We start from the raw sequence: 27,525 nt of genomic DNA, 5'->3' as shown, positions 1-27,525 counted from the left end.
ACCCTACCCTAAACCTAACCCTCACAGAAAACTTTCTGCATTTTACATTTTCAATAAAACATAAATTAGTATGATTTATAGCTGTTTCCTCATGGGACCACAAAATGTCCCCACAAGGTCAAAATTTCAGGTTTACTATCCTATGGGACATTTGGTCCCCACAAAGTGATAAATACACACACACACACACACACACACACACACACACACACACACACACACACACACACACACACACACACACACACACACACACACACACACACACACACACACACACACACACACACACACACACACACACACACACACACACACAGAAGTTGCCTGTGTCTCTCTCTTTCTCTAACTGGCATATCAGCTCCCCTTTATCTCTCTCTCCCGCTGATTAGTTGACTCAGTACCGGCCGTGCACCCTCGTGGCGCCGCAACGCCCTCCTCCTCGTCACATGTACATATGAATGGGAGAAATCTAAATACTAAATATGGTGGCATTAGGAATGGAAGTCAATAAAAATAGCCAATTAACTTTTGAATAGAGACACATTAGCTGGACTAACCTGAAAAAATAAACATTTTTTGTGTGAATTGAGCAAAAGAAGGAAAATGTATGATGCCATTGTTACCCAATGTTGTGAATGTTCTCCATTCAAGAAGATACACGCTGTTCTTTAATCCTCTGGAGTCTGAGGCGTTGTCATGCCCTGACATTTGTGCTTATTTCAGTTACTGACATCATATTAATTGCGATTGTCTCATTACGTTGTATTCAGCACAAATTGTGCTACAATAATATGTGAGCAACATGTATGTACTCATTTGTATTTTTGAGTAAATCAAGTTTAAACTTGGTTTGTAAAAACAATATTAAAGACCCTGAAATAGGGCCATAAAACACATACAATTTAACCTTTGAGTGCTGAATTTTGTAGACTAGTGCCTTTTGCTACAACATGTTGTATCGTGTCCATTCACATAAAACAATACATTTATTTAACTGTTGTAAAACAGCATTTGTTTTAAGCCCAGTGCACACTGTACGATTTTGGTCACGATTCTTCCATCTGTCATCGTAGGGCAAAATTGGTAATCTTACAACGTTTAGTGTGACATGCTCACCAACGGCCAATTAATAGCCTTTCCGATGATCTTTAGCCTCTGACGAAGTTCTGGCAGTGTCAGTCATTTAGCATCGCAGCAGTATAGTGTGACTGCTATTACGACGGACGAGATATTCCGCTCCTCTCTCGCACCCCAATTCACTTGGAAAGAAACCTGCTCCACGTTTGCACCACCATAGCAACTTTTGTGCCCAGTTATCACTCTACTCAAGCTTTTTCAATGTTTTTTTTTCTTTTCATTTTACATAAAAAGTTTTAATAAATAAATAAAAAGAAATTACTTGGAGGAAAATGTAACACCAGCAATAAGACATTTACCTTTATCATGCGTAGTGGCTGGTGGCGTAGTGGCTAAAGCACAGGGCTGTTAATCAGAAGGTCGTTGGTTCGAACCCCACGGCCACCACCATTGTGCCCTTGAGCAAAGCACTTAACTCCAGGTTGCTCCAGGGGGATTTTCCTGTAATAATTGCACTGTAAGTCGCTTTGGATAAAAGCGTCTGCCAAATGTAAATGCATTTTCTTTTTAATTGTCTTTTTTCTCCTTAGGAATATTTTTAGTAGAAGCATCTACATAGTTGATGCTTGAAGTCAACGTAAAATGCAGTTTGCACACATTTTGTTTTCTTTGGAATAATGTGCACAGGTGAATCGGAATAAGAATAAGACCAGGAATGTGCATTAAAAAAATGAAATGTTGAATTTTTATCTTCACGTTGTCCTAACTGGGAACTTCAGGGATATTATAGATTGGAAGAAATTTCAAGAAGACTTTGTAAATGACAGACACTCTAGTCTTAGATGCTAGCTGGACTCTTACTGAAGCAGTCATGTTTGTTTGCGAAGGATGGAGATACAGTAAACTGCATATTACTGTACAATGGTTGCAAGTTATCCAACATGCAGCATATAGACAGATGGATGGTGGGCAGACAGAGCCCTTGTTGAACGGTTTGAATGACAGTTTGCTGGACTGAAATCAACATTACATGAAGTCATCAGCTGCCTTTATGTTTTCTGTTTTTGTGGAAAAGAGGGAACGCCAACATAAAAATCAACATTGACACTATTTACTTTTCTTGCATGCTGCTATGCTTATTATAAATAATAGGAAAAGGTTGTCTTCGTAATCTCTCATCAAATTGCAATAACGTGATCCACCCCTGAACTATCTTGTTGGCTGGTGTGACTTTTTCAACCCCTCCCTTCCAACCAATTTGCTCAAGTCTTGTGAAGCCAGACTTTTGACTAAACAGCACAAGTTCTGATGAAGTAGTGTGTAACGTCTGAGGCTAAGACTAAGCTGGCAAGTATGTAAGGCCAATTTTTCATGATCCAATCAATTGCCAATAGATAAATTGTAGTCAAATATCCTATACAAATTCAGCAAAATCTGAAAGCATCTTAACAGAATACACATGCGCGATAAGTTGATGAGAGAGGGATCCCTTCTAGACACTATAATTTTCCTATGGGTTTTTATTATGGGGTTTTTGAACATATTAGTGAAATAAGGGGGTAAACATTACTTGACATTATGTGGACGTTTTGTTCTACAACATAAATGACACAGTCGTACCTCAAACGTGATTTTTGAAGCCGTACTGAATTATCTACTTTTTTTTTATAAAGCATGGCGCCTTCAAAATTACCATTTGAGGTATGACTGTGTTTAATTCATGTTGTAGATCAAAACGTCCATTTAACGTCAAGTAATGTATACCACAGACCTTATTTTACTTGTAAGTTTCAAAACCCCATTATAAAAACCCATTGGAAAATCCAGAGGGAACCCATGGAGAATTATCTTCTGAGTTTTTGGACTACAAGCTGAACAGCTCTATTTTTAATGGATACCTACTGTATAGCTAATCCACATGCGCGTTCTCGAGTTGATTGACAGGCGAGTGTATATCTAAAAGGTGATTGGCTCTTTAATTGTAAGTCGGGGCTTCCTTTTTTTATCCGTTGACTGATGGGCATTCCAGTTTCTCCCATTCATTTTAAGATGAGTGGCCCATCTCTTCTAATTAGTCTCTGCTACTATACACCCTATATGGTAGCATCCTCTATTTTTCTTCATTGGATGCAAAAATCTGTTCACCACCCAGCCTGGTGGTTTCTGCTTCAGTAAAGCACATTTACATTGTGCAATGCAAGAAGTGCTTGATAATCTAATTATTGCTGACCACAGAAATACATTTTGCATCAGTGGCACATAGCAAATAATGCTTACTGTAACTCTTTCACTCTGTCACGTCCTACAGCATCACTTGCAAATCACACTGGGTAAAACGATTAATAATTTGCTGTGAATTGTAATTGAACTTCAGGGGAAAAAAGGCCGAGCAGTATTGAGAGAGTTTGCAATCCAATATTTCCTTAAAATTTTGTTCAGAATGGAATACTAGCTTGCTACTTACTGAAAAATAATGCGTAAAGAAAAATACACTGTATACTGTCCACTATTTAAATAAAATAGTCATGCTAATAGGATGCTATATTGTTGGCATGATGACCTTGTCACATTCAATGTGAGTTGCTTCCAGTTATCATTGCATATCTTTGGTTATTTTGCATTTTAAATAAAAAAATATATTTTTAAATGTCTTAACTTTTGGCAGTTTGAACAAATAAAAAAGAGATGATAAAAATCTGTGAATGCAATTACCAGCAGTTTTTCAGTCACACTGGAAATGGCAGGTCAAGTGCACTGTATCGCATTGTATTGCATAGCAAAAATGCACACACTGTGCATGGCATACATACTAAACACTGAAGAAATAGTTAATCTTCTTTTCCAAACATAGCCTTAGTTGTTCACTTTTTTCTGGCAGAAACTAAATGCAAGTTCTTAGAACATGGCATTGAGGGAATCACATCACAAAAAAGCATCCATAAAATGTCATTATATGCAGATGATATTTTACTATTTCTAATGATACCAAGACATCACTAAAATAAGTCACAGAACTGCTTAACAACTATTAAAACATTTCAGACTACTCTATAAACTGGACTAAATCGACTATCCTACCATTACAGGGAAAACCTCAAGATCTGGGACTATAAAACACTTATTTTAATATAAGTATTATTACATATCTAGGTATATCTTTCTTCTTACCTTGCAGAATTATTTAACCTTAATTTCATCCCTGCACTACAAACAATAGATGACCTTAACTGGTGGATGAATTTACCACTCAATATCGTAGGGCACATTAATACCCAAAATTAATGATCTCTTTTCAATGACACCTGTTCAACCTACAAAGAAATGAATGTGCTTAAATTTCTTAATGTATAATAAGTCAATTTTATTGGAAAACTTTAAAACCCAGAATAAGTTTACCCATACGTAAAATAAAAAGAATAATAATAAAAAGGACCAAGGTGGTAATTTCCAACATTACTTTCATGCATCTCATTTACAATATCTTTGTAAATTGATTAAATGTAACCACTCTCAAAACCCATGGATAGAATTAGAACAAGCCGAAGGAAAAGACATTGCAATCTCAAATCTCCCATCGCTAAGTAACACAATTAAATGCCACAACCTATTTAAAAACACTATTATCAGAATAACTCTTGTGTCCTAGTGGCAGTTAAACAAATTAGCAAACAAGAATCAAAAATTCTCCTTTATGGCATAACCCAGATTTCAACATCAATACATTAACTCCTGTTAACACCAGATGGAGAGCAAAAGTAATTACACACTTACACCACCTCTACATTTATTACATTTTCTGAACTGGCACACAATTATAATTTAGCTACACACCAACATTTCTACTATCTACAAATCAAAAGTGCCATCAAAGCCAAAATGGAAGAGAACAATATAGAATCAAAGACAGTCTAAGAAAGTATCAATAAGATCAGTAATTCAAAATGACTACTTGAAATCTCAGCTAAGATATCAGCACTATTAAAATGGAAGGTTAGGTGACCTTTCACAAATAAACCCCCCATCTGAATACACAATTCCCATTCTGCTGTATCTAGCCATTGCCAAGAAAATAATTTTGCTCAATTGGAAAAACAAAGACAAAATATCGATCACTCAATGGAAACACTTACTAAAGGACTTAAGGAAAAACGAGCTATGACTGACAAACAATGAAATAAGTTTACTCAAATCTTTACTCCACTAATTGTGGACTTAGAGCTTAAAGTAACTCGATTGTTGAAGTGATGCCCTCCAAACACATGTAGAAAAAGGAAGAGGGGAAGAATAGGAGAAAAAAGGGGGGGGGGAATAAAAACCGTATAAAGATCATAATGACAAAACACTCACTCTTGCACAATCCTATTACTACTATTACTGCTATGCTCTCCATTATTTATTGTATCTATTATTAGTATAATTATTATCATTGTTTTCAACTGTTCGAATGAATACTGGTCGCCCTCCATGTAGTTGTGTATGGGCCGGGTCTTGGCAGTAGGGAATAATCAAATAGTCCCTCATGTGCACTCAGTGTTAAAGCTGAATCTCAACACCAAGTAGCCTCTTATGGGAGGCACTAGGAAGTGCAGCGAATACTGGACAACCAGAGACACTGCCGTGCTCCTTGGAGCTGAGGGCAGGGTCCCTCGGCTCAGGCCGGGGACCTGAGCATGACTAATGTGGTGGCAGCTCCTAATCATCAGGGAGCGGCATACAACATTGGGGGCCTGGGGTCTGGGTGCCTCGGGGCTGGACTGGTTGGGTGGATTCTGCTGCTTTTCCCCCTTGGGGTCTGCATAGACATCTGTATATCAGATGCCATTTTTAAGAGAGGAAAAAAATTAGAAAGATTATTATTATTATTACTACTACTATTACTAGGAATATAATCAGTATAATTATTTATATATCATCATTATTATTATTATTATTATTATTACAATTAGTTAGATTTTTTTATCACAATAATGAATTATTATTATTTATTTCCATTTTATTTATTTTTTTACAAAAGAGTTCCATTGAAAAATGCCATCCGGTACAACACAAATTGTTGATTAGTTTACAATGTGCCCATAAACACTCTTCTAATACGAAATGAACCCACTTAATATTGTCTGTCATTTATATGCTTTACTCCACATATTCTTCATTACACATTAAGCTGAAGCCATGTTATGAATCTCAGAGTATACAGATGCCCTGGTATGAATCTCTTTTGTTGCATTGTCTATACATATGGATGAATGTCATTATACCCCTCCTTATGGATCTCCTGGTGTGTAAGCCTGTCAGTCTGTTGATGTATCCCCTTTTATGTACTGTGTTTTCTTGTGTGTGGCAATACATTTTTTTATTAAAAAACAGTATTCATTTCAGTTTATATTTTTCTCTTGTTTTGCACCAGGAGGAGGTTGTGTCTGGCTTACGTGGGTCACGGGGCCCTAAGGTGGGTCACTAGAACTGTTATTTTAAAATCTTCCTCTTTACTCTCGTGAAGTGCATCTGCAGAGGGAAATCGTTCATTTTTCCCAGAGCTGTGTTTAAACCCACGTCTAAAATGTTCATATGCTGTATTGATGGAATGATAAGTAATATGAGCAATGTAAATAATTAAAGGAATGACTGAAGGATGATTGAAAATTATGCTCTGTAGTAATTAACATGATTTAAAAACTGCTGTTAAAAGAGCTTAACTTGTATTCAACCTGTAACATTCCTTTAAACAGGTTACATGCTGTCAAAAATGATTTGCTTCATGCTAAACGCTTTGTGAAATGTTGTATTTGACTGCTGTGTTTGTAAGCATCATTTTGTTAGGCTTCAATTTTAATTTTAAATAACTTACTCTACGCTGGCTGAAGATTTGATGTTGCTATGGCAACGCATTCATTTTAAACTACAGTAATTGTTCATTAAAGCCTTATTGCATAAACTGGCATAACTGTGTTTTGTGAAATTTGGACACATGCAGCTTTGCTTAACCAAAATGAATTAGTCCGTCTGAATGAGGTTGTTTTGTTCATCTGGGTTTTCTGTGCCAGGGTGAGCGAGGGGTACCTGGAGTACCTGGAGACGCAGGAGAGAAAGGAGAATCTGGTATTGGAATCACTGGACCCCCTGTAAGTAGATTTTTTAAAGATCTTGACTTGAAAAATTTAAATTCCATAATCATTTACTTACCCTCATTCTGTTCCAAACCCAAATGACTTTCTTTTTTCTGTGAAACACAAAAGAAGATATTTTTCACAATGTCTGAACTGCTGTTTAGGTGTTTTTTTTAAAAAAAAAAGCTTCAAAGTGAGAAATGAAAGTGCCAAATTTGTTTTTTGCTCATAGATATAAAATAAAAATAAAGCTTGAATATTTCATTTGAAATGTTAACGGTCAACCTGGCAGTTGCATATTTATTGCAACTCTGCTCTTGTACGTATAGCAACCAAACAATCAATTTATCTAATCACCTACCAACTGAATGCAGCAACATATATAATGATGTTGTAGCTTGAATAGAATTATACGGCTGTGGTGCAGCTGTGGCTCAGGTGGTAGAGCAGGTTGGCCACTAATCACACGATTCCTGGCCCACATGACTCCACATGCCAAAGTGTCCTTGGGCAAGACACTAAACCCCAAATTGCTCCCAATGGCAGGCTAGCACCTTGCATGGCAGCTCTGCCATCATTGGTGTGTGAGTACGTGTGTGTGAATGGGTGAAAGAGTTCACAGTGTAAAGTGCTTTGAAAACTGCTAAGGTTATCTAAGCGCTATATAAAGGCAGATCATTTACCATTTATACAATGTTGTGCTGCAAAAATTAATCTAAATTTACAATACAGGTTTTGTACATTATATTTCTTTATTTCGCTCTGTGGTGAACCATAGGACCGATGACATTCCATGAGCGAGTTTATGGCAGAGCCCCTCTCTAAATTTCAAGGCAAAGAAAAGTTGCTCCATTTTGATTGGATCGTGGCAGGACCAACAAAAACAAATGGCAAGCAAAGCCATCAGATAAGCTGCTCAGACAACTACCAGATACTTCAGAAAGTGAGGCCCCGGACCTTCCAATACATTGGAAAAGACTTCTCATTAGTCCAAGAGTAGTTTCTTAGCAATATCTGAAACCCCCATCCTAGCTAAAATTCCAGAGGCAACGTTTATGTCCCATTTGATAGAAAAGGCTGAAACAAAGACACCACAAAGACAAATCTTTACACATAAACTTTACTCTTAAAATGGACTTCACCTGCAAAACATCTACTCCATGTTTGTTCACTGAACTGTTTATATAAATTGCAGTTGTTTGGTTCACACAATCTATAATATTTAATCTTTCAATATCATTTTTGGTCTCTATATCTTCAGAACAATGCCAAGAGCATTTTTGAAGAAAAAGTAACAATGCATAGATGAGACTTTAAATACATTGTTCTATCTATGTACTTTAAAATATGAAAATGTTCAACACAGCGAAGGGAGGGTGAGTCACACTGTGTGAGCCCCCTCAGATGTCAGCAGTCAATCACCCTTTAAACAAGAAACGCCAAACTGAAATCTCCTCCTCTTCAGGAAGGTATAAAGCGTCCTTACAACAGCCAAACTTTTGTTCTGGTCTCACTCTACGAGCACGAGGCAATAACAGAATAATAATGAACATTCTGAATCTCTGGCCTGAGTGAAAGTACTGTAGATGTAACAGAATACCAGCCATACAACATTCTAAGTCTCACTCCATGAGAGAGAGGATAACAGATCACCCAACATTCTTAGTCTCCAGCCGAGAGACAGAAGAATATTGACTAAGTACCAAGTCTCACTATGAGAGACTATTGCAATGGCAAGTTCGGAATCCCCATACCAGGGATATAATTACAGCGACAAGTTTTAGCTCTGGCGAGCAAACCATCTCTTCAAGTTTAGTGCATCTGCATGTTCCAGATGATGAATTTGCACCGACATAAGGGCTGTATATCTGCATGTTCCAGATCGCAAGGACCATCTCTGTGCTACCAGGAGATCAGCATTCCTCAGCTCCTTCATGTCCAAGGCTGTTAAAATGGAATCCGTCACCGTACTCGTCAACTGATTAAGGATAACTTAAATATCACTAATAAACCTCTTTCCTGAGACATTGGCATTAGTGTATACTATCAGTTTATTAAGATTACATAACCTGTGTCTCAGATTTCTTGCAAATAATCTGAGTTATTTGGTTAAATAGAAATAAGGGTTTCACCTTATTATTTAACAGAGAAACAGCAACTTATCTTCCATAAGTTAATAGTCATACTTTGCCATTGTTTCAACCAATTCAATCACTTGCATCTTCCCATCCTATGCACTTTATTTACCTATTAATTAATCTGATCTTTTAGCATATTTGTACCATTTTGTCATTTTTATAGTTATTCTTGTTTATTGCTTTGTAAATAAAACTAATTGTATTACAAGTGTGTGTGTTCTTTGTGTTGATGATTAATCCTTCAGATTAATCAGATGACCAACACCAATTTACGTATTTCCTTTACTGTTAAGGTAAAAATGGAGGGGGGGCCTGTCTGATATTAATAATCATGCACACATACACCTTAAGTGAAGTGTGATCAAAAATCACCACATATTTTGGTGTCTTTTGTGAGGCCCAGTTCAATACATTTGGTGCCAGGTCAATTCTTACTATACCTCTATATGGTGAGTGGTGTATGCACATAATAAACTTGAATTTGGCTTGCCCACATTTAACGTGCTCTGTCGATGCATTAAAATGGTTCTGAGAAAGGTTCTTCTTATACATTTATACTTCCAGCCAATGACTGTGTAAGGAATTGCCTGATTTGCTTTTTGTGTTTTTTGTTCTCAATTTAGTTATTTGAATGAGATGAGTGTAGTGATAGTGAAGAATAACTTTGTTTTTCCTTCTCCAGGGTCTGATGGGACCAAAAGGGGATCCAGGATATCAGGTAATAGACAAATAAACGTCCAAAAATCATCCATCATTGATCAGTTATTTAAATAATTTATCATTGCCCATTATATATTGACCAATAAATAGTATATATTTTTCTACAAGTTAACAAAAACTTTACATGTTAAAAAGGCTTTACTTCAACACAAAGTCTCAATCTAGATTTGATTGAATATGAATTAATTATATATTTTTTGGTGATTTTATTGTTTCACAGGGTCCTCGTGGACTCCCAGGACTAACCGGATTGCCAGGAAATATGGTGAGAAGTGTTTTTTATTTACATCAGTTTCTTTCAGTCTGTCTGTCTCTGGTAGTATGAATGTGTGTGATAGAATGTATGTCATCTTGTGTTTGTATTAAATTCTATATATTTGTTTCTGAAAGGGACCGCCAGGCCCACAAGGCAGACCAGGACCCCCTGGACCCCCTGGAGAACCGGTAAGTAACATATATTTTACTGACATGTTTTATTCTGTGCCACTTCATTAAAAAGTCATTTTCTTTGACATTGAAAAACCTTCTGTAAATCCATATTGATTGTATTGAGAGGATATAATATATTTTTAACCGTACACCGCTCTGTTTTGTGGTCCTGATCACCATGTCAGGATTTATTTATGACCACATGGCTAACATGGCCACATATCAAATAATAAATTAATGAACATGAAATATTGATTTGAGTTTATATCTTGTAATGCAATAAGTAATAGATGGTGAAATGATATGAAAAGCGGTCATTACACAAAAATAGTTGACCACAGAATGCCCAATTGGCCAATCAAAATCAAGTATTTAAGAGAGCCATGTTAAAAATGTGATAAAAGCTTGTTATCACCTTTGAATTGCATCTCATTTGGGGAGAGGGGTTCTTTGTTGTAATATTGTATTTAATTACGTTTTTAAAAATCTTTCCATTTCAGACGGCGCTACCCATTTTTGGAGACATGGGCGCATTACTGAAGGTACCATTTCATGCAACTATTGTCATCATGTTCACTGATTTACTTTAATGGAAAGGCTTTGTGTCAATAACTGCAGACTAGTGGACTCTGACAGTCAAGAACATAAAAATTACAGTGGACAAATGGAAATATTAAATGGTGCTGAACTTACAACTAGAACTCATGTACAGAAATGTATTCTTTTTTAGATCCACACCAGCAATAATTTTCAAACCTTTAAAGTTTTACATAATTTTTTTGCATAATTCTTTATAGATAACATTATAAAAAGGTGCTGATATTTAACTCTAAATATACTTATTTTCCTGTCAAAATAAGAAAGAAAACTGTATGTAACCATATAATTCTTTAGTAAAATTTTTCTAAAAAAGTATTTCACAGTATAAAGATAGGAATGCTAAAATAGCACCAATTCATGTAACGTTAAAGGTTTTCCAAAGTCTAAGTGGGAGTTTGACTAATTGAAAAAACGAGTCCCCACATATATAGGTTTCATATTCATTGCAATGGACATTAAATCTCTTATTCTCTCATACTCCAGAATATTAATCAGCCGGTAGACTGTGGCTATCCACTTTTTACCGCAATCGTAAAGCCGCGTTCAAGATTTACGTCAGGGTGTCAACCTCAGCATAGGCGGAAATCGCGGGGGGCTCAGGGGGGTCAGGACCATGACCAGGACTCATTGTTTTATGAGAACTCTTTGAAGTAGTTTAAAAAGTTCTGAAATTTTTGTCAAATCTGAATAGTAATTTTTTACATTATTAATGTCCTGACTATACATTGTGATCAGTTGAATGCCACTTTGGTGAATAAAAGTACCAATTTCTTTCCATAAGAGCAAAATCTGTACATTATTCCAAACTGTTGGCAGCCATTGTGTGTGTGATATATAGTGCCTTTCAAAAGTATTCAGACCCCTGACCAAATTACCAAATTATAAATGGTACACTGGAATTTCATTCTGATTGATATTTTATTTTAAAACACTGAAATTCAAAATCAATTATAGTTAGGTGACATTGTTTTTTTGTTGGTAAATATTTTTATGAAAAATAAAAAAAATTAAATATCTTGCTTGCATAAGTATTCAAGCCCCACACATTAATATTTGGTCAAGCCACCTTTTGCTGCAATAACTGCTTTAAGTCTTTTGGGGTACATATGTACCAGCTTTGCACACAGTGACGAAGTGATTTTGGCCCATTCTTCTCGACATATTTGCTCCAGGTTGTTCAGGTTGGTTGGTTGATTCTTGTGGACTGCAATTTTCAAATAGTGCCTCAGATTCTCAATAGGATTGAGATCAGAACTTTGGGATCAGGACTGGGCCACTGTAGGGCATTTATCTTTTTGTTCTTGAGCCACTCCAATGTTGATTTGGCCTTGTGCTAGGGATCATTGTTATGCTGAAAGGTGAATTTCCTCCCAAGCTTCAATTTTTTAGTGGACTGAAACAGGTTCTCTTGCAGTATTTCCCTATATTTTGCTCCATCCATTCTTCCTTCAATTCTAACAAGATGCCCAGTCCCTGCTGATGAGAAGGATCCCCACAGCATGATTCTGCCAACACCATACTTCACTGTAGGGACGGAGTGTCTTGAGGAATAGGAAGTGTTAGGTTTGCGCTACACATAGCGCTTTGAGTTTTGACCAAAAAGCTCTATCTTGGTCTCATCTTACACAAAAACTTCTCCCACATCGCAGCTGGGTCACTCACATGCTTTCTGGCAAACTCCAGACGTGCTTTCAGATGGTACTTTTTGAGTAACGGCATCTTTCTTGACACCCTGCCATACAGGCCAGCGTTATGCAGTGCTCTTGATATGGTTGACCGGTGCGCCAATACTCCACTCCCAGCCACTGAACTCTGTAGCTCGTTCAAAGTGATTGTTGGCCTTTTTGTGGCTTCTCTCACATGTCTCCTTTTTGTTAGAGCATTGAGTTCTGAGGGACGACCATTTCGTGGCAGTGCCTTTGTGGTGTGGTGCAGCTTCCACTTCCTGATTACTGATCCAACTGTGCTCTCTGGGATATGCAAACATCTGGATATTACTTTCCCTAATCAATGCATTGTTATTAATTTATTTCTACCTTGTGTGGAATGCTCTTTGGTCTTCATTTTCCTTCAGATTCACAGCCTGATCAATGATCCTTCAACAATGGGTTTTTATCCAGAAAATGTGATTGCAACTTTAATGATTCACAGGTGGATGCCAGTGGTAAAGTACTTGTGCAATTTCTTTCAACGGTGTAAATTGGCAGCTTCCACAGCACAGGGGTTGAACTTATGCAAGCAAGATATTTCATTTTTTTTATTTTTACTTTAAATATTTCCCAACATAAAACTAATGTCACCTAACAATAATTTATTTTGAGTTTCAGTGTTTGAAATAAAATATAAAACAGAATGAAATTTAACTGAACCATTTGTAATTCAGTAATATGAGAGAAATGGTCAGGGGTCTGAATGATGTTTGAATGATTTTGCAAGGCAATGTATATATACAGTTAGAGTGTGTGCGGATCTTAAGATAGATCTTACTCTGTGTTGTCATGATATTTTTTCTGCCTAGAGGAAAAAATATTTTCTGGAATATTTCAGAAACATTTCCTGTCTTATAATACAAAGTGCTCAAGTAACCCAATAATAATGACATACTGTAGCCAGAGGGAATATACAATCCAATTTTACTTTAAATTGCTCTTAAAATGTTATTTCGTTGTCTGTTTCTATTGCTCTTTTTTTAAACCCTGTACATCAGAATAAGTATCAGACTGAGCTTTAATGCCAAGTATGCTTACACATACAAGGAATTTTTCTTGGTGACAGAAGCTTCCAGTGCACAAACAATACAGCAACAAGACAGAGATCATAATAATAATGTTAAAAAAGCCAATAGAAAACAGACCATGAAAGAACATTTAAAGATATATATCCATCTTTAAGAAAAAAAATATTGGCACTATTTCTACTTCCCCCCTCTGCCTCCCTTTTATTTGTGCTTATACGTATGTTTTGCACTTCTTCCTCCACCGCCTACTCTCAAAGTTTTATATTTCTGTTTGGGCATCATACATTAATTTCTCCATACCTAAAGAAACTTCTGACAAGATAAATGCCCAAATGCTCACATAATGCCTCCTTGGTCGCATTGAGATTCTTAGGTGTGAACTGTTAGCAAAACAACACACACACACACACACACTGACTTACTGTAGCTAATGTACTGTAGTTAATGCTTATCTCCTGTATGGATTTTGATGCTTCTTCACATGCAAAGAAGAGAGAAAACATCAAAACATACTTCCATTTTATAAGAACAGACAGTGCTCATGACTGCTTTCTGAAGAGTTTTGATGAAGAGTTTGAATAGGAGTTGAAGTCAAGCTGAGTCATGTCACCCGCTGGTTGTAAACAGTATATTTTCTTTCCTTGTGCTTAAAAACAAGAGTTGAAGCATGACTGTCTTTGTCTACCTGACAAAGAGAAAATAGCTTGGATGGAGTAAATCCCATAAGCTTTTCTGCTTTATGACTTTATGTTTTCTGACAGTGGGGTCAGCTTTGTGAAATCAGGTACAAATAATGAAATCAATTAAATATTTTATTGTCATGTTTTTGAGTTACAGCATATTCGGAAAACTCCTATTGTGTCCCATGAATTAATTATTCATGTATTCAGTAAGGATCCGTAAACATTTTTATCTCTCAAAAATGGATTGTACATACAAAATTTGCATGTTAGATGCTGTCAATATGTCAATATTGTAGTTTCAGCATCTAAGCAAACTTAAGCAAATGTATCCTATATGTACCCTTAGTGTAACCAATGTCCCTGAACATCCTTTGCTAATGTTAAACCTACATGGCTAAATAGGTCACATGCAATTTTCTAATTGTCAGCCTTACAAAAAGAATCCAAACTGCAGTCCCTGAACCATGCAGAACCTATTTAGCATGTCAGACTAATGCACTAGTAAATTGCTACCTTCAGAGCTGCAGAAACTGCGCACAAAAAGTGCATCCAATGTGAAATGTCACCTCAATCCCTGTGACCTTTGATTATGTTTCACATCTCTACAGTTACGTTCTTAAAAAGCAGAAGGGAGAAAGGTTGCTTACTTAGCCCCAGAGTTTTAAAGTAGCCTTTGAAAGCACCATCGCTCCTGCTTTTCGCATTTATCTCTGTATCATTGGGAAAATGTATTGAGGTGAATGCATTAGGCTGGCAAGGTTAAAACCCAGGGAAAAAAAAAAGTTTTGTGAAATAACTGTGCATCCCTAATGCGTGCCTTTTATCAAGTTTTTTGTATCTCTGAGTTTGACCTTAGCTTTTTTATACATGTTGCAAAGCAAAATTGCCATGCCACATGTGACATTAAAAGTGGATATATCCCAATGAGACATGAATCTTATCAGATTATGCAGTAAAGATCAATATATAGAAGCAGATATATAGAGAGAGAGAGCTAATGAAAACTAATATTTTTAGCATTTATTTATAATTATATAATTAAAAAGTGTAAAAATGCTAATGAATGTTTCAGAGAAAGCTCTGTAAACCGAAAAAAAAAGAAAACAATGTATTTATTTTAAAACATGGCTTTGCTATCTTGGGGACTCATGCTAATCTAAACTTGTCTTTCCAGTAGGAAATACTAAAGCAGACAAAAAGATGGAGCTGTTGACTGTCAGAGTTAAAGAATACCATAATATGATTTTAAAGTTCCAAGTAGCTGTATCAACTACATAACCATTGTAATTTCATTGATTTCAATGGCAATGGTGCATCGTAAGCACTAGGAGGAAAACACAGAGGTTTGTAAAAGTTGCACTCAACCACGTGAACAAAAGTTTTGCTGCAGCACACTCTGTTGAACCCATCTGTCGACCAATGATCATTTTAGAGAAGGACAGTTGCTTTCCTATGATGCCCTTATAGTTGTTTTACAGGAAAACATTAACAAAGCTGGTTCTAATATCCGCCTATGTGATGCGCCATTTTGAGATGTGTTGCATTTGATGAGTGATTTATGATTTGACAGAACGCCTGCAGTGTGTGTCAAACCAGACTACCAGGACTACCTGGGCAGAAAGGAGAGAAAGGATCCCCTGGAGCTTCAGGTATTCCGGGAATGGATGGAGAAAAGGTAAAAAATCTCTGCAAACACATTTAATTTACTCATTTATTAATATTCTGTCCCTCCACCTGAGATTATCTTGTAGCGAGTGCTGTCATTTATTCTGATTGATACAATAAATGATTTATTCCATTGAACGTTAATTTGAAAACCAGACAAGCTCAGAGTTCACTGTGGTGTTGTTGATTTTTAGTGTTGCTTGTTAAGGCAAGCATCACTATTACTTTTGTTCATACAATACTTAATTTTAGGGATTTGATTAAACCTCTAACTCTGCATCAAAAAAGCCTACTTCTCTACAGTACTATGTAGTATGCCAAAAGGAAGTATGCCAAATGTCAGTTGAGTAGTTTGCCTGAATCCTCAGTATTCATTTAATATTAGCCAAAGATACCTAAATGACCTCCAGCATTTAGTGAGATTCTAAAGTGGGCATTGTTACTAAAGCGGTTGTTGGTACTACATCACACAATGCCAACATTCACAGATGAAGTATGTCCAAGAAAGTATTCAAACAACTCACTTGCATACAGTACCTAAAGAACTTTATATAGTAACAGTCGAATAGTACATTCTTCATCAAATGCAGTACATACTCTGACAGTTAAATTCTAGTGGCTTATTAAGGAGAGTTATTACTTTTCTAAATAAAAAGACTTGTGTCCTATTGGACACTTAAATGGGGAGAAAAAATTAAATGTGTTCCTTGAAGGCACAACCTAAGCCATACCTAGGGACCAGAGTATCATAGAGACTCATGGGTGGGATCTTTTGACTAGGGATAGTAAAGAATTAGTAATAAGCACCACTTGGGCCAGTAAAAAGCACCACTCTCATTTTCTTCAGAAATCCCTCTGATGTTTGTTGAATGTATAAATCATTACAAATATTTGCTAAGATGCTTGTGTATGTCTTATGGTCGGTCTGGCTTCTTACATTCTTTGTTGATTTTAATAGGGGGATCAGGGTCTGCGTGGCCCTGCTGGTAATCCAGGGAAAGAAGGTCCAAAGGTAAACAAAATGGTGCAACAATTGCAATTAAAGCAACAACAACAAAACAATTTTTTGCATAAAGTCGTTGAATGTTGGTTACCATAGATGCAGAGACATTCAGTGTCAGGCAAAAATTGAAGGCAAAAGGAAGAGCATTAACAATGTACAAGACCATTCTTTAAAGAGAAACTGAAATATGGCGTTTTCTTTGGTAAGGTGAAAGCACTGAGTAAATCAAAAGAGTGTACTTGCTGTCTCAATGATTGCTCATCTGTTTTGTCATCCAATAGGGAGTGAAGGGTGAGAGAGGGTTTCCTGGACCAATGGGGGACAAGGGGGATGAGGTGAGTTATCAGAGTTAAGGCTGGTTCACACTGCCCCAACAATCACAAGCATTCCACACAATCTAAAGTTGACTGCTGGATTTAGAATGGTGGAGGTTATATTTTCACATTGAGATCAAATTTTTACTCTGCTGACAGTTAGGTTCAGGTTTGGGGTTTGGGTTAGGGTGTATGCTTATTAAAATTTGCATTCCTGTTGACTCTATTACATGATCTGCAATTTAAAACAACTCACTTTATGCGCCTCTCTGTGGACATCTCACCTGGAAACTGGAAATGTGTCCATAAGTTCAACAACACTTCCAGTTTTGACCAAAGGGGGCAATGGTTGGAATTTCAGCAGAATTGTAATTTTCAGACTGATTTCAGTGGAAGAATGTTCGACGTAATGTTGTCAAATTTACAGTAAGATGAGTCTGTAGAATTTGGTGTATGTTAGCATTTATTGGGGCAGTTTTAAATAGCTTTAACACTAGCTGACACTGGACGTGTATGGTGCATCATTGTGCATCAAAACTAGTTATATCCTATTTTAGTCAATGGAGCTAGATACACTGATGATGGATGCCCCTTTCCTTTTATTTGACACACTGCTACTGTATTCTGGTCACTTTAGCAGTAATTTTATTTTCTCTGTTTGACTGAAATGTAATTATTTATTTGTGTGAACAGATTGCTATGATCTGTTATAGGTAACTAATCACTGTTACGTCAATGCCAGTTGTGGTGTTTCTGGTCTCTGGCCTACTAATTAAAATAATTGTTTGTTTTTGTAACCATATTTATGCTCTTTTGCAGCAATACAAACATTATGTGTACCATTATTTCGCTATTCTAAAATAACCTTTGCAAAGTCCATTTTTATACCAGTAGATTTCAGTTGAAAATAAAATAGGATTTTTTGCAATATATTTTATTTTAATTTGACATACTGAAGTCTATAGTAGTCTCAAACTCACAGCTAATGAGATCTTCAAGTGTAGACAGCAATCATGGTGTGAAGCAATGCAATTATTTATATATTTTTTTTTATTTCTGGTCTGAGTAGTACTCTTTATCATCTGAAGATCATCTCTATTTTCAGGGGGCTTCTGGTGTGCCAGGATTACCTGGAGCCACAGGCCGTATAGGTGCACCGGTGAGAATCTCCCAATAAAAATTCATTTTACAATATAGCATCTAGTTTAGTTTTAGTACCTTGGTCCTCTGTTTTGCCAGTATTGTGCCTAAATAAACTGATCCTTATATATTTTGCTCTATATCCAGGGACTTTTAGGCAGACCAGGACCTGCTGGACCCCCAGGACCAAAGGGAGATCGGGTATGCAACATTTTGTGATCACTACTTGTGTTTAAAGTTACCAAATAATTACAAGAACCAAACAATATAAAATGTCCATAATTAACTTTTTTATTTAAGTCAACATAAAATCCAAATTGACCTATTTACTACTGTAATACACATTCCTGGTCTCATCAGGTCTCGCAAGATTCATCAGTGCTCCTTATTCCAAATCAAAAAAAAATTTTTTTTCATCAGAATGTTTTAACTTGCTCCACCTCTAAAGCGACTTCCCTTTTTGGCTTACATGGCCAAGACTGCAGGGCTAATCCCTTACAAAAAAATCAAGATTTCTGGCAAACTTGCTGCAAAAGAGCCACTCATTATTTTCACATGCAAATGAGATTTGCGGAAAACTCTTCATTGTCACCAAATGTTTGCTGCAGGTTCACCACTACCGGTGAAGAGCTGCAAAATACTGGAAACATTTGCGCCGCATCGCAAGCTCATTTGCATGCGAAAATAATAGCTGGGAAATTTGCAACAACTTTGCAGCAAGTCTGTGGCAAGTTTGTCAGAACTCTTGTAAGGGATGTCAACCAGTCGCCAAAATCTTGCCAATTGTTAACTTAAAGCAGAATAACTTAATAAAGGTCACGCCAATAATAACAAATACTGTAACAATAGATTTGAATCACAAATCTTTGATTAAAATGCCTCCTCAAAGGTGGTGTTTCAGGAGGGGAGAAGTCTTTGCATTCAGGTCTTGCTCCAGTATGGAATGCTCAGTTTCCCCAATCCAGTCAATTCTTGATGGATAAAATAAAGTCCCGCTGTACATTTATTTTTCTCCTTGAATAATTAACTTGGAAATATGTATGCCTCATTGCAGAAGTTCAATGTGTTGTAAATGCTGTTTCAGGACTCTAACATTTTTTAAATATTCAACAATGTAACAGTGATTGTAGAGTGGAATAAAGACAAAATGTAAAGCACATTATATGTATATTTGTTTTTACCTTTCAAAACATTGTAGTTATTTGACCCATTCTGTATCTGTATGGTTCACACACGCTCTCTGATAAAATAATAAATAGTGATACTCTCGCAAACAGTCTGTGGGAGATGCTGCTCGGTGTGTTCGACAAGCTTGTGGTGTGCCCTGCAGTGTGCAGATATGCACTTGAAAGGGAATAGAAGCATTCTTCATTGCTTTTCATCAGCTGGTCGAGTCTGCTTAGAGCTAGCCCAATAGAGCCAAGGGGCACCAACTCTATTCACAAAATTGCAAACGCTCCATTTGAAACCTGTTATTATTCACATTATTTTCTAACAGTGCAGCATGGCATTGGCCATGACTCTCAATGCAATCACATACTGTATTTGGAGAGAGGCAATGTTTGTGTTACAAAAGAGAGATAAAGACTCATATGTGTTTGTGTTGCAGGGCAGTGAGGGGCAGACAGGTAGACCCGGACCGCCTGGACCTCCTGTAAGTTCTGATGCTGATTGCGAGAGGGTTGGATACAATTATGAGAGATTTAAGTGATATTGAAAGCACGTCTGATTTTAGCAATTAATTGAAATGCTTTCCCAAAGCACAAGAAACTATTTTATTTACTTTCATTTGGAATGTGATGCTAGAAGGAAACACATCTGAAAGTATCACATTTTAATTAGCAATTGTTTTGGATTCCCTACATAATTTGATAAGTTCAAGCGAAAAAAAAGGGACCAGCACAGGGTCAAAACCAATATTGTGTTTAACAGCCCATGTAACCAAGTGAGTGAAATTAAAAGTTTATCAATGTCTTGTTTTAGCACCTCTGCTCTTTTAAAATATGCAGGATTTGTCCCCTAGTATGATTTTAATGAAAAGAAAATAGATTATAGATTATAACAGCTGTTAAAAATTAATTGTGTTTATTAACTACTTTCTCCTGCAAGTGTTAAAAGGTTCAATTTTGGGCTTGTCCCTTAACTAGAGTTTGTGACTTCACCTCTTAAATACATAAAACATGTTAATATCAAGAAAAAAATTGTTGGGACTTTTTAAAAGAACTTAAACATGTATACTTTTAAATCAGTTGGTTATGTGTATAATTTGTAATTATTATAACAAAGAAAACCAACATTACCATGACACACAATATAAAAAATACACACCATCACACAATATACCAGAGTCTTTCTAGCAAATTAGTCCATTGTCAGCCATCTTTAGAATGCTCTCGGGCAGCTATTTACCTATGTAAACAAGCAGCATACAAGAGCAGCTCCGATCTACTTGAATGGGGATAGACCAAAATATCCAAAACAGTTGATCAAGATTACAATCAAACAACATATTTCAAATCAGCAGTAAAATCTGACAAGACTGGAATCATAAATTGTGCTTCTTTACCTCCGATTACACACACACACAGAAAGATTCCGACTTGTACACCAGCATGCACGTTCTTGAGTTGATTGACAGGCGATGTCTGTATCTAAAAGGTGATTGGCTCTTTTACCTGTAAGGCGGGACATTTGTACATCCATTTTTCCCATTAATTTTAATAGAAGTGGCCCGTCGCTGCTAAATAGTCTTTGATCATACCAAAATCAGCTTGAATGCTAATGAATGATCAGATCTTTATTCCACAGCTTTGATAAATGTTTTAACATAGACAACATAGTCAGAAGTATAAATTAATAAAAGTACATTTCATCTGCCTTTCACGCTTGACTCAACTAAAGACAAACTACATCCCAGTTACTTTTTTAATTTTTTGTAATCTAAACCGACATCGTGATTTTCCAGCTATTAAGGATGTTCTCACTCGGAATTGATATGTTCCTTTGCGTTTTCACCCAGATCCATTTGTTGTTGTGGTTTGTTTGTGCTTTATTATTTCATTACCACATCAATGAAACTCACAAACACTCCTGCCCTGAGAAAAAATAAGTTAACAAGTGTGGTTACCAAAGTTTGTTTCTAAATTATTTTATTGCCCAGTGGACAATTAAATGGGTGAACGACTATGCAAAACACCTTAGCAACCACATAACAATGCCCTGTCAGCTGCTCCCAACACCCTAGCACAATCGCTGCAAGTTTTGCATTGTCAAGCACAACTCTTTAGTTATATTACTCTTAATTTTTGTTCTTTGCAGGGAGTTCCATATGCGGAGGGGAATGGAATGAGCAGTCTCTATAAGCTTCAGGTAATACACAGTATTTCACATGATATGAAACTGCAATATACTCACAACACTTTAGTCAAATTGGTCATATTGCTTATGTTATCATATACTATATTTATTATTATGATTCTTACAGAATGTTGGGGGTAATGCAGGCCAGATTGGACCACCTGGGCCACCTGGACCCTCGGTATGTCATATTTTGAACATTATTTTCCATATAAAATATTTTTTTGTTTTTTGTTTGGAAAAAGCTTCTTTGTGCCATGTCCACACTACATTTCTGGTTGAAAAGGAATTCATTTTTCTACGTTTTCATGCCTGATCCTAACTGGAATGATGTTTGGAATTAAGTTTTCCTCCACCAAAAATGGAGGCTTTCAAAAAGCTCTCCATAACTGCATACTTTGGAAAACAGTGACATTAAGAAACTGAAAACAGAGTTCTCAAACGACAACAGTAAGTGTGGCCGTGACCTTTGAAAGTGATTGCAAGAAAATAATCTACCTTCAGGTACTATATTAAAAAGTAGTTAGCTACACTACAAATTACTAAGAAAAACTACATTGAGGGCCTGGGTTGCTTAGTGGAAAAGACGCTGGCTACCACCCCTGGAGTTCGCTAGTTCGAATCCCAGGGTGTCCTAGGTCTCCTAAGCATCCAAATTGGCCTGGTTGCTAGGGACGGTAGAGTCACATGGGGTAACATCCTATAATGTGGTTCGTTCTCGGTGGGGCACGTGGTGAGTTGAGCGTGGATGCCACGGTGGGTGGTGAGAAGCCTCCACACACGCTATGTCTCCGTGGCAATGCACTCAACAAGCAATCATCCTCCGCCACCCAGATTGAGGCAAGTCTCTATGTGACCACGAGAACTTAAAAGCGCGTTGGGAATTGGGCATTCCAAATTGGGTGAAAAAAGTTATAGTTATAAAACTAGAAAACTCCCTTATTTATATAATTCAATTAAAGACATAGTTATGAACAGCAGAATTAAATGAAAAATTTGGTTACAAAGAATATGTAAAACTCTACACAGGAAGTTCTTTGTAGGAACTCGAATGAATAAATGAACTAATTCAATCAACTGAACCATGCTACCCAATGCTACATACAAGAGAGTGGATATTATAGAAGAATGTGTGTGATTATTACTTCCAAACACTGATCGTTTGAACCCAACCTACCACAGGGAATCAATTGTTTGACTTTTCATGAAGTTGTAATGTCAATACATAATACCAAAAATATGACATATTACTTATGAATCTGTATTCTGTTTAGCTGTTGTCTGCTCCTTAACAGTGAATGAACAGTGATACTGAATGATTTCAAAGGTGGATCAGGGAAATCTGAAATGCAGACAATTACAGTTGCCCAAAGGGAAAGTGCAAACAAACCTATCACACATATTCAACAAAGTAGCTGCTTTTAAAGAAATGGTAATTGTAATTCAGCAGTTTTAATAATAATATATATAAATATACAGTGCATTCAGAAAGTAGTCAGACCCCTTAAACATAACATCTTGTTATGTTGGAAACTTATGCTAAAATGCTTTAAATTATTTTATTTATTTATTTTCACATCAATCAACACTCCATACCCTATAATGACAAAGTAAAAAACTGATTTTTGATAACTTTGTACATTTATTCAAACAAAAAAATGTTGACATCACATTGACATAAGCATTCAGACCCTTAACTCAGTACTTAGTTGAAGCACCTTTGGCAGCGGTTACAGCCAAAGTCTGTTTTGGTATGTTGAGACAAGCTTTGCACATGTGGATTTGGGGATTTTCTGCTGTTCTTCTCTGCAGATCCTCTCAAGCTCTGTCAGGTTGAATGGGACCGTCGGTGGACAGACATTTTCAGGTCTCTCCAGAGATGTTCGATTGGGTTCAAGTCCGGGCTCTTGCTGGGCCACTCATGGACTTTCACAGAGTTTTCCCTAAGTTACTCTTGCATTGTTTTGGCTGTGTGCTTAGGGTAATTACCCTGATGGAAGGTGAACCTTCGGCCCATTCTGAGATCCTGAGTGCTCTGGACCAGGTTTTTCATTATGGATACCTCTGTATTTTGCTACATTCAGCTTTCCTTCAACCCTGAAGAGTCCCCCAGTCTTTGCCGCTTCACCGTTGTGATGGTATAGTGCAGGTGATGAGCGTTGCCTGGTTTCCCCCAGACATGATGCTTGGAATTGAGGCCAAACAGTTCAATCTTCATTTCATCAGACCAGAGAATCTAGTTTCTCAGAGTCTGAAAGTCCTTTAGGTGTTTTTTTGCAAATTCCACCAAGCTTTCATGTGTCTTGCACTGAGGAGAGGCTTCCATCTGGCCACTCTGCCATAAAGCCCAGATCGGTTGAGTGTTGGTTGTCCTTCTACAAGTTTCTCCCATCTCCACACATGATCTCTGGAGCTCAACCAGAGTGGCCAGCTCTAGGAAGATTCCTGGTTGTTCCAACCTTCTTCCATTTTTGTAGTCTTCCCCAGATCTGTGCCTCGACTCAATCCTTTCTCTGAGCTATCCAGGCAGTTCCCTTGACCGCGTGGCTTGGTTTTTGCTCTGATATGCATTTTCAGCTGTGAGACCTTATATAGACAGGCGTGTGCCTTTCCAAATCATGTCCAGTCAATTGAATTTGCAACAGGTGGACTCCAATTAAAGTGTAGAAGCATCTCAAAGATGATCCACAGCAATGGGATGCACCTGAGAAAAATTTAAAGTGTCATAGCAAAGGGTCTGAATACTTATATCAGTGTTATATTTCAGTTTTTTTCTATTTAATACATTTGCAAAGTTACCAAAAATCTAGTTTTTGTTTTGTCATTATGGGGTATGGAGTGTAGATTGATGCGGAAAAACAATTAAGCATTTTAGCATAAGGGAGCAACATTTGTATTTGTACATTTACAAATGTAAAAAAATTAAGGGGTCTGAAAACGTTCTGAATACACTGTATATTTAAGAGCTTTTCTGCTTTAGCGGAATCATCCGATTAGCTTATCAATGCAGCTACATGCAGACTTATCTGCTCTGTGTGTATTGTGCCCTTCCTGTCCATGAAGAACAAGAGTCTATTTCCTCCTGGGCCCTCGTTACCAGACCGCCCAGAACTCTGAAAGATACTAAACCCTTATCAGCAGGCCTGAAAGAGGACACACTCTAATCTTCCCTCTCACTGCAATGCACACAAGGATGCTTGCTTCGGTTTATCCACAGCTGAACCTGTTCTAATTGGAACGCGTAAACCTACGAGTGGAGTCAGTGCCCAGACAAAGCTCATTTGAACTTTATTTGAACAATCAAGTCTTGTGGTTAGGAGTGTTCTCGCAAATTTAAAGTAAGATGAGAGAGGGTTATGTCAACATGCACAGTGTTTAAATATGAGCTTACAATGTGTGCTAAGGTGTAAAATTACCATATTTAATATGCAGTTGTGTTATATTTTATTTCTATAATAGAACTCAATCTCTGTTCCAAAACCAGCTGCCCAGCTGTTTACTGGCTACATAGGCAGCATCTAGAGCAGCATCCTGACGATCTTGAAACCTTATTAGTGACTGATTTGAAACACTTCTACATAGGCACAGACCATGCAAATAGCGCTCCTCACAAAAAGTGTGTATAGAGAAATGCTTACACTAGATTATAATTTGAGTTTGACACTAGCATGTTGCTAAGCTAACAGTGCAATACTTTGAGCACAAAACTGTATATAGCACACAAAGTACAGTATTGTATCAAACTATTATTTTTTAATTAGATGAAACATACTTGAAACCCTAGGGTATTAATAGTCAACATTTCTTTTGACTCTGACCGCCATGTTGGATGAATTGTTTCACAGATTGCATTGCTATGTATTCTGGCACTGCACTATCCGCCAAGGTTTCTTAAAAGGCTACATAATTTTGCTGCCAACTGAATTTGATTTTGCACCAATGATGTGTTTTGATTTTGCATGTTTTGATGTCGATGGGTGTGTATCTTTTGTAACAACAGGTTAAAATTATGTCTAGATAGGCAGCTTTTGGAACAGAGTTTGAGAATGCATGAAACTCTACATAAAACATTTGTGGGTCTTTATTTTACAATCACTTCATTGTGTTATTTTTTGACAACAAATAGAGCAGATGCCATCCAGCTAATTGCACAGATTGGATTAATTTCCATGAAAGCACACATGGAAATAAGGTCAAATGGCATCACTTTCATGGCAAAAAGCGCTAATTCTGTTTTTGTTTTGTTTTTGTTTTTTTCAGGGCCCCAAAGGAGATGAAGGAAAGTTGGTGAGTGGTGGTTCTGTGTAATTTAAATATTGACCTATGACCTTCTATGGGTAGTTGAAACAGTCCTGCTTGAAGTCACACCATATGATGATTAAATTGAGCAGCAGCCAAGTCATAGCTTTAAAACTTGCAACTACATTTGGGCTCAGAATTCCTTGATTTAATTTGTTATCTGTATCTACATACTGTAAATTCAGAACACTAATAGAAACAGCTTTTAGAATCAAAAAGTTTCACACCTTTAGGACAGTAAAACTTATACCTTACATTATCAAGTTTAAAATGTGATTCTTTTGAAACATGATGAGAAGCAAATACATACCATCTTACAGATAGTTCTTCTCTAGATTGTCCTGGACATCTTGGCTTAGGTCCCATGTCAAAATTAGTAGGTGTGCCAGAAAAATCTTAAAATAGTGGGAATTGGACATTCCAAATTGGAAGAAAAAGAGGAGAAAAAAAGTCTTTAAAAAGACATTTTACTTTAAGAAATTTCAGAGAGTATTTTAAATCAACTACATGTTTTTATTGAATCATACATACACTGCCTGGCCAAAAAGAAAAGTCATCGTTTGGAATTAAAAAGCAGATATTTAAGAACCTATGATTGGATCATTATCAGCAAGTAAGCTGACTACCTGAATGTACTGCATGACCAGGTTATCCCATCAATGGACTTTTTCAACCCTGACGGCATGGGCATATTCAAGGATGACAATGCCAATATTATTTGGGCTCAAATCATGAAGGAGCAGTTCAGGGAGCATGAGGAATCATTTTCACACATGAATTGGCCACCACAGAGTCCTGACCTTAACCCCATTGAAAGTCTTTGTGATGAGCTGGAGAAGACTTTACGGAGTGGTTCACCTCTCCCGTCATCATACAAGATCTCGACCAAAATTTTATGCAACAATGCCATGACTAGTGTGTGCCGTAATCAAAGCAAAGGCGGTCCGACTAAATATTAGAGTATGCAACTTTTCTTTGGCCAGGCAGTGTTTTAAGAGATCTTTCAAGCATCACCCTTTAAAATAATAGATTCCTGATTCTTAAGAATGCTGGAAAATACTGCCTTTGGAGGCTGTATAAGGAGGCAGGATGAAAATTAGGTGCCTTAAGAGCTGTTCTGAGACAAGTTTTCTTAAGAGCTTAATTTATTAATTATTTTTTATTTTTTGGATAAGCCATTAATTAATTTGGCAGCAAGTCACCTGCCTAAGCTTTCTTATGTGACCATTATTTCTTTTTAAACTGTGGACATA

At 36.8% G+C, this 27,525-nt stretch overlaps 1 protein-coding gene across 1 annotated transcript in view; it reads left to right on the top strand.

Annotated features, from left to right (window-relative positions):
- The window catches only part of LOC127661127 (collagen alpha-1(XIX) chain-like), a 180,886-nt gene that overhangs the window by 116,614 nt on the left and 36,747 nt on the right, over nt 1-27,525 (top strand). Inside the window, exons 27-41 of the mRNA XM_052151705.1 lie at nt 6,488-6,529; nt 7,125-7,202; nt 10,008-10,043; nt 10,266-10,310; nt 10,436-10,489; nt 10,975-11,016; nt 16,065-16,169; nt 17,118-17,171; nt 17,444-17,497; nt 18,582-18,635; nt 18,764-18,817; nt 20,226-20,270; nt 21,935-21,985; nt 22,101-22,154; nt 26,234-26,260. Of these exons, the coding sequence (XP_052007665.1) occupies nt 6,488-6,529; nt 7,125-7,202; nt 10,008-10,043; nt 10,266-10,310; nt 10,436-10,489; nt 10,975-11,016; nt 16,065-16,169; nt 17,118-17,171; nt 17,444-17,497; nt 18,582-18,635; nt 18,764-18,817; nt 20,226-20,270; nt 21,935-21,985; nt 22,101-22,154; nt 26,234-26,260 (795 nt within the window). The remainder of the gene's footprint in view (nt 1-6,487; nt 6,530-7,124; nt 7,203-10,007; nt 10,044-10,265; nt 10,311-10,435; nt 10,490-10,974; nt 11,017-16,064; nt 16,170-17,117; nt 17,172-17,443; nt 17,498-18,581; nt 18,636-18,763; nt 18,818-20,225; nt 20,271-21,934; nt 21,986-22,100; nt 22,155-26,233; nt 26,261-27,525) is intronic.

This window comes from Xyrauchen texanus, chromosome 20, assembly GCF_025860055.1.
Source record: "Xyrauchen texanus isolate HMW12.3.18 chromosome 20, RBS_HiC_50CHRs, whole genome shotgun sequence".
Taxonomy (NCBI): domain Eukaryota; kingdom Metazoa; phylum Chordata; class Actinopteri; order Cypriniformes; family Catostomidae; genus Xyrauchen; species Xyrauchen texanus.
The sequence above is the reverse complement of the archived record's forward strand: the minus strand, read 5'-3'. Positions and strand labels throughout refer to the sequence as shown.